Source organism: Mus pahari, chromosome 3 (assembly GCF_900095145.1).
Source record: "Mus pahari chromosome 3, PAHARI_EIJ_v1.1, whole genome shotgun sequence".
Lineage (NCBI taxonomy): Eukaryota > Metazoa > Chordata > Mammalia > Rodentia > Muridae > Mus > Mus pahari.
The window spans coordinates 163924838-163932613 of NC_034592.1; the positions used below are offsets into that span (position 1 = coordinate 163924838).

General features: G+C 45.4%; 1 protein-coding gene across 1 annotated transcript in view; it reads left to right on the forward strand.

Moving 5' to 3' along the window:
• Prpf6 (pre-mRNA processing factor 6) overlaps nucleotides 1-7776 on the forward strand; it is a 49639-nt gene that overhangs the window by 37778 nt on the left and 4085 nt on the right. The window contains exons 13-18 of the mRNA XM_021192672.2: nucleotides 1812-1933; nucleotides 3426-3564; nucleotides 5093-5212; nucleotides 5499-5675; nucleotides 6173-6306; nucleotides 7154-7245. Of these exons, the coding sequence (XP_021048331.1) occupies nucleotides 1812-1933; nucleotides 3426-3564; nucleotides 5093-5212; nucleotides 5499-5675; nucleotides 6173-6306; nucleotides 7154-7245 (784 nt within the window). The remainder of the gene's footprint in view (nucleotides 1-1811; nucleotides 1934-3425; nucleotides 3565-5092; nucleotides 5213-5498; nucleotides 5676-6172; nucleotides 6307-7153; nucleotides 7246-7776) is intronic.

Below are 7776 nucleotides of genomic sequence, written 5' to 3' on the forward strand. Positions count from 1 at the left end.
GGGAGAGAGGGAGGGAGGGAGAGAGAGAGAGAGAGAGAGAGAGAGAGAGAGAGAGAGCCACAAAGAAGCACCACAGCTAGTGATGAATCATTGTCTACCCACTTTTATTTTTTGAAGTGTACAAGTCTGACCTTATACTTCATGTGTAACTGAAGATGACCTTGGACTTCTGATCCTCATTCTTTTTACCCCCCAAGTACTAGAGTTCCAGGTGTGAACCAGTGTCTCTTATGTGTTGTTAGAGACTGAACCCAAGACCCTGTGAATGGTAGGCAACGAGGCATTCTGCCAAAGGCTTTACATCCCCAGTTTTTTCTTTTGGGTTTTTGAGAAAAGATCTTGCTGTGTAACCTAGGCTGGTCTCAAACTTAGGATCTTCTTGCCTCAGACTCCATTTCATTTCAGTTTATTTATTTATTATTTTTTCTTTTTTTGTTTTTTTTTTGAGACAGAGTTTCTCTGTATAGCCCTGACGGTCCTGGAACTCACTCTGTAGACCAGGTTGGCCTCGAACTCAGAAATCTGCCTGCCTCCACCTCCTAAGTGCTGGGATTAAAGGTGTGCGCCACCACTGCCTGTCTGGCTTATAGTTTCTGAGGTTTAATCCGTTATTGTCATGGTGGGAAGCATGGCTCTAAGTAAACAGACAGGAAGAGCTGAGAGTTATACATCTGGATCTGCAGGCAGCCAAAAATATGGCCAGGCTTGAGCTTCTGAGACCTCAGAGCCCACCTCCTAGTGGCATACCTCCTGTAACAAAACCACACCTACTACAACAATGCCACAGTTCCTAATAGTGCCACTCCCTATGGACTTTGGAGGCCATTTTTATTTAAACCACTAAAATACATGTATGTGTACATGTGCTGCATGTTTGCAGATACCTGCAGAGGCCAGAAGAGGGCACCATATCCCCTGGAGCTGGAGTGACTGGTGAACTACCTGATTTTGAGTGTTGGCAACCAAACTTGTATCCTCTGTTAAGAATAGCAAGTACTCTTAACCACTGAGTCATCTCTCCAGCTCCTAAAATCACTAGAACATAGAAAAAAAAATTAGAGGACCTAGGCCTAATGGTGCAGTCCTGTTAAACAGCTCTTTAGAAACCTGAGATTGCAGTTTCAAGGCCAGTCTGATAACTGAGAGAAACTGTTTCAAAATAACAAAGGGTGAAGAATGTTGCTTCATGGTAGAGTGCTTGTCATTACAGGACCCTAGCATTGGGTTTAAATCCTGGTGTTGGAGGATAGGATGGGGGTGGGGAAACTAAAGGAAACAGAGCCTAATGGTGTCTGCTGTGATTTCTACTAGATTGGTGGGCTTCTAACCTCTTTGTGTTGATATGTCTTGTACAGGTTTTGAATAGCTTAACCTTTTTAGTGGAAAATAAATAGTACTCCTAGTTAAGAATCAGCATGTGATACACATAAACATAAACACAACTCACATATGTGTGTTTGTATATGTGTAGTATAGCCTAGTGTATGTGCATACATGCACACTAGCCTTAGCCATAGCCCTGCACATGTGCATGTTTGTGTGCATGTGTTATCCTGCAGGTAAGAACTAGTACTCCTCTTACCGGCTGTCCTTGCATACCAGGCCCAGAAGGCTGCCTTCTGGGCTTTCTCAACATTTTGTGTCCCCATCCCCAGGTGTTCCTGTCTTAGATTGTAGCTTAATTAAATCAGTGCCACAGCATACTTGCTACCAGACATCATTAATGAGAATTGCAAGAGGCTTGAAAAAATATTTTTATCTGCTTGATGGCAATCCTGAATTACCTTCCTCATAGTGTGTCTCTGTTCTAGTGTGTGGCCCACAATGCCCTGGAGTGTGCGCGAGCCATATATGCCTATGCCCTACAAGTCTTCCCCAGCAAGAAAAGTGTGTGGTTACGAGCTGCATACTTTGAGAAGAATCATGGTACCAGGTATGTGGTCAGATTCCACTTCCTATTTGCAGGGTGTTGGATTCAAGCCTCACTTTCCTGCACAACATCATTTTGGGTCTGTCTCTCCATGGTCGTGATCCGGTTACACTTTTGTGGCCCTTGGGACTTTGAAACTGCCTCATTCTTTATAGCCCTTCAGTGATTGGATTATCACTATTTTATAGTTGAGAAACCAAGGCATCTTGGAAGCCTGTTCTTTACTAGTGCCCCTTGGGTCTAAGAGTTTCCAATGCAGGCTGTTAATGCTGGGGTACTGCCTTTAGCAGTGGGCGGTACAGTGTCAGGGGCCATGCAGTCTGTTTTTCATTTACATTGCTCTAGCTTTCTGGGGTTTGGCTGGTTTTTGTACACAGAAGGAGGTCCTTGACAATTTCCTTTAATTGTACCCTTTAATTGGAAAAACCTTTGGGTCTGCCTTATTGGCTGTAAATGCTGATTAAATTAGGCATTGTAATTTCTTGTTTTAAATGTGTAACTCTCTAGGGTTTGGGGCTCATGTCCCTGGGTACCCTATATCATCCTCTTATGGGTCCTCAGCTTTTCCCTATTTGGGTGGACACAGACCTTGCTGGGTTCACCAAGATTGCAGCTGTGACTTTGAGCCCTTGTTTCTTTTCTGATGTTATTTGATGTTAATTTCTACAGGGCCTTTTCCTTAGTCGGCCAGCTTCCTTGGTCTTTCTGAGTTAACTCCTTAGGGGACTTGAGGACTTTCTGAAAGGAACCTTAGGATTCACTCTGTAGAATGTCACTTGGTATAGTCATGACTCGTGACCTTAGTGTATGCTGCTGCCTCCTCACATGTTTCAGTGGTTAGTTCCCTCCCACAACCTATTCTTTCTTTGCTGCTAGCTCACAGACCGATGAGGAAAGTCATCAATACTTGGGCCCAGGGCTCTGGGGAAGAACATGGTGGTGTTTCTGTAGGCACTCTCTGTATGATACAGTTTTGCATATTCTTTGGTTTGTTCTCGAACATGAGGGCTCATAGGGTTCATCAGTGGAGGTGGTGTGACCAAGAGGTAGTGGTGGCCAGAAAGAACCCAGTATCCGAGGCTGACAAATATTCTTGCTCAGTAATGTCCTTAAATCTCTCTCAATAAGACCTTTTTTTTGGGAAGGAGACAGGGTTAGGGACCTTAATCTTTATTAGTGTATCCAGGGTATCCTCTGTGCTTCAAGATAAAAAGGCCTTCACTGTCACCAGACTGCCTTGTTATCAGTGCCCCAGGATACATGGCTATAAAAGGCTCTGCTGTTTAAACAATGCTTTGCTTTATAGAACACTCTTCAGTAGTTGGTTTTAGATTCTTTGTTGGAAGGAAAGATTTCCCCACACTCTCCCCATCGTAAAATCTCGTAAATCATTAATAGCACCGAACTTTGGAGTGGTAACTGTCTTCAGCATCTTAGTAGCTATATGCCCTGATTTATGGCCCTGGCTCTAGTGACCAGGTCCTCTATCTTGCAGGGAGTCTCTGGAAGCACTCTTGCAGAGGGCTGTGGCCCACTGCCCCAAGGCAGAGGTGCTGTGGCTCATGGGTGCCAAGTCAAAGTGGCTGGCAGGGGATGTACCTGCAGCAAGGAGCATCCTGGCCCTGGCCTTTCAGGTAGGTGAAGGATACCTGCCCTGGAGAGGGCCATAAACACAAACTCAGCTACTGTAGCCTCAGAATTTATTCTATACGGAGTTTTTAGGATATGCCATGGTCTAGTCTAGAGACACTAAATTATGTGCATGGCCTGATCTATGGGGTCAAAGAATGAAGAACACCCCAACCGGGAACATTGACCTCTTAGTCATACCTAGTATGACTATAGGCCAACTATTCCAGAGTACAAGACTAAAGAAGCATAAGCTACCAGGATATTTTAGTACCTCCTTGAGAGTGGGACCAAATTAAAACAGTCATACCTACCTGGACTGACTAGGTCTGGTTGTTACAACATGTATAGTGTATATGTGGCAGGCATGGTGACTGTGTGTATGTGTGTGGGTATGTGTGTGTATGTACTAGAGGTCAACCTAGTGTGTCTTCCTCTATTACCTTCCTCTTGTTATATTTTATTTTATTTTTTTTTAAGGACAGGATCTTTCACTGAACCTGGAGCTTAGAGCTTGCCAGTTTGGTTTATCTGACATCAGTTGTCTTTAGAATCCGTTTGTCTCTACTCTGCAGTACTGGGTTACAGATGTGCATTGCCATGCCTGACTTTTATGTGATTGCCCAGTAAGCACTTTACTCACTGAGATATCTCCCCAGTCAACATGTAACACTTGAAAAGTATTTCTATCAAAAAATCCTAACATTTTATCATAACATAGGTGTTAGATTTTTTTTAAATAAGTTATAGGATGCTATATAAATATCAGTCTAGTATCATAGCCTAAGGTCACAGTAGTTTGTTCTTGTGAGTCAACAGAAACACCAGAAAAAGAGCTAACTTGGGTCAATCTTTTGCTCCAGCTGTCACTTGGAAAGGACACAGGAGCAAGTAAGTGATAGTGCTGTGCAGAGTAATTGATGTTTTTCCACATACAGTTTTCTCATCTGGTTGCATGCCAGAGCTCTAAGGTGGTTGGGTCTCCTTTCCCATAACGGTAGGCACCATGACCATGTAGCAGAAGTCGTACAGGAGGGTGGCTACAAGTTTTGAGTGCACCTCCTGGACTGTGTGTTTGTGTGGCTTGGCCCATGCCTTTGGGAGCCCTCCACACGTCACCTTGAACATCTTGCTACCCTGACCACATGGTGTGGCTAGCCAAGGGGAAGGGATTAAGTTAGATATAGCAGCTCCTGACACAAGGCATGCTGTTTAGAATTTAGACGGATTCTAGAGAGGGCAGCTCTAGAGCTCTAGCATTGTTGCTTCATCTGTACAAGAGTAAAAACAAATGTGAGGTTTTGGGTTTTTTGTTTGTTTTGTTTTGTTTTGTTTTTCCTTCAGGTAAGCTTGGGTCCTGGATGAGGTCTACCCAGTCATCCCCTAGTTTGTAGCTTGTGCAGGAGTGTACTAATACTAGTCCTGCATCAGGGAGAGGACCAGCTGGGTTTTGAGACTGTCTGTTTTTGATTAAGCATGATCTAGCCTTGGTCACTTTTGAGCCTTTCTGATGCAGCTGTGTTTGTTCTCCAGGCCAACCCCAACAGTGAAGAGATCTGGCTGGCGGCTGTGAAGCTGGAGTCAGAGAACAATGAATACGAGCGAGCCCGGAGGCTACTGGCCAAGGCTCGGAGCAGTGCGCCCACTGCCCGTGTGAGTGGTGACTGGTGGGTTGGGGAGAGTTGGCGGGGTGCCTCTTGGCTCCTGCATGGCATTCGGAAGGAGAGGGATGAGTGGCACAGCTTAGACCCCAGCCCTGTCTTGGTATTGGGCTTTAACATGCATCCCTTTATTTATCTATACCTTTTGTATTTGCCAAAAGAGCTAATACAAAAACTGATGATGATGAGGCACAGGACAGATGTGTGAAGAAGATGTCTGTGACTTCAACATGTGGTGGGAAGTGTCCCTTATGTGACAGTGCTGCTCTGCTTTGCAGGTATTCATGAAGTCTGTGAAGCTGGAGTGGGTGCTGGGGAACATCACTGCGGCGCAGGAGCTGTGTGAGGAGGCTCTGAGGCACTATGAAGATTTCCCCAAGCTGTGGATGATGAAGGGGCAGATTGAGGAGCAGGGAGAACTGATGGAGAAGGCCCGGGAGGCCTACAACCAGGGGGTGAGTCTCTATCAAGATATCTCAGGGAACCCAGCAGCATGACATGGCATCAGTCATTTTCCCACACTGAAGGAAGTGGAGGGCCAGTGGTCAGGGATAGAACTTTGTGTTTGGAATTGAGCCTTTGTTCTTCCTGTCACTGTGGGTACTGTGTTTTTTTCCTACAAAGTTGTACACCCTGTGTTTGGGATATATAGGGGTCGTTCAATACATCAAAAGTAGCACATGAGCACATTATGTATGAAGCGCACACCCTGTATACACATGTGCATGACATATATTCAAAGTCCTACAGGCATCCTTTATTGTACCTGTACACAACACAATTACATACAGTAAACTGATGCATACCTGTTTGCATGTGCACACTACAGAGCCATGTCGAGTATGTAGTACATGTCAGACAGCCCTAAAGTGCTCCTAGAAGCTGACCACAGTTCTCAGTCTTTTGTAGATGCTCTCTGAGCTCTTATTTTGTACAATTTTTTTGGTCACAGCTGAAGAAATGTCCTCATTCCACACCACTATGGCTCTTGCTTTCCCGGCTAGAGGAAAAGATTGGGCAGCTGACTCGTGCTCGGGCCATTTTAGAGAAATCTCGTCTGAAAAACCCAAAGAACCCTGGGCTGTGGTGAGTTCTTGGTAATCACCTCAGTTCTCCCTTTAGAGGCTGTCCTCAGCTCCTTCTTCATTTTAGCCCAGGCTCCTGTGGACTCAATAATAAGTGACAGCTTTTATGAGGGTCATAGTCCTGCTTGGGAGAGCTGGGTCTAGATGGTGAGTGTGCTTTTGGTGAAGTGTTCTGAGATGTCAGGGGACGGAACTGAGAAAGTGGACTATAAGAGATAACAGGAAGGCCTTGAGTAACATGAAGAAACTTGCCAGAGGGAGCTGAGTATGGTGGTACTAGTATTCCCTAGTACCTGGGAGATCAATGGAGAAGGTTAGTGAGTTATGCCAGGTTGGGCCACATGTCGAGGTATGGGTTAGACAGAGATGAGAGGACACTGCTGCGCGGGGGTGGGGTGGGGGTGGGGGTGTCATTCTTAGGTACCTACCATGTAGTGATCATGTATGGTCTGCATTTGTTCCCTTGTCTTCACTTGTATCTGGATCCTGTGGAGTCTGGACTCTTAGATGGAAATGCTGCCTTCTAACACGCTGTGGACACCAGTGCTGCCATCCATATAGAGAATGGAATTCTAACCCCCTTCTAGGAGCCTTCCTTTACGGGCATTGGGATAGAAGCACTTGCTGAGCAAATTTGACAATCTGCATTTAGTTTAATGGAACCCATTGTTCGAAGCAGTTTCCAAAAGTGGTCTTCTGACTTCCACATACGTGTGGTAGCATGACAGTAATAATAAAGTAAAAATGAAAAAGCCTTTTAAAAGGGTCTCTCTGGCAGGAGGCCAGTTGGAGTAGTTGGTTGTGCTATGATAGATGGGGATGTCCCATCCCTGGGCCTGTTTTCCTAGGTTGGAGTCAGTGCGGCTGGAGTACCGGGCAGGGCTGAAGAACATTGCCAATACTCTCATGGCCAAGGCGCTGCAGGAGTGCCCTAACTCTGGTAAGGACTCCTGGCCATGTATGTAGTATGGCACAGAGGAAATCTTCTGTGGGATGGGGTCAATTGACTTTCAGGGACTCCTGGAAGATATCCTGTGTGTCCCATTTTAGCCTAGTTTTGCTGATGTGGTTACAAAGACTTCAGACTAAACCATCAATTCTAGTATGGGACAGTTTGATTTCATGTTCTGAGGCACTATCATTTTTGTAATTTTTTTTAAGATTTATGTAAATGGGGGCTGGAGAGATGGCTCAGCGGTTAAGAGCACTGACTGTTCTTACGAAGGCCCTGAGTTCAAATCCCAGCAACCACATGGTGGCTCACAAGCATCTGTAATGGGATCAGATGCCTTCTTCTGGTGTGTCTGAAGACAGCTACAGTATACTTTTTATGCCGGGCGTGGTGGCACACTCCTTTAATCCCAGCACTCAGGAAGCAGAGACAGGTGAATTTCTGAGTTCGAGGCCAGCCTGGTCTACAAAGTGAGTTCCAGGACAGCCAGGGCTATACAGAGAAACCCTGTCTCGAAAA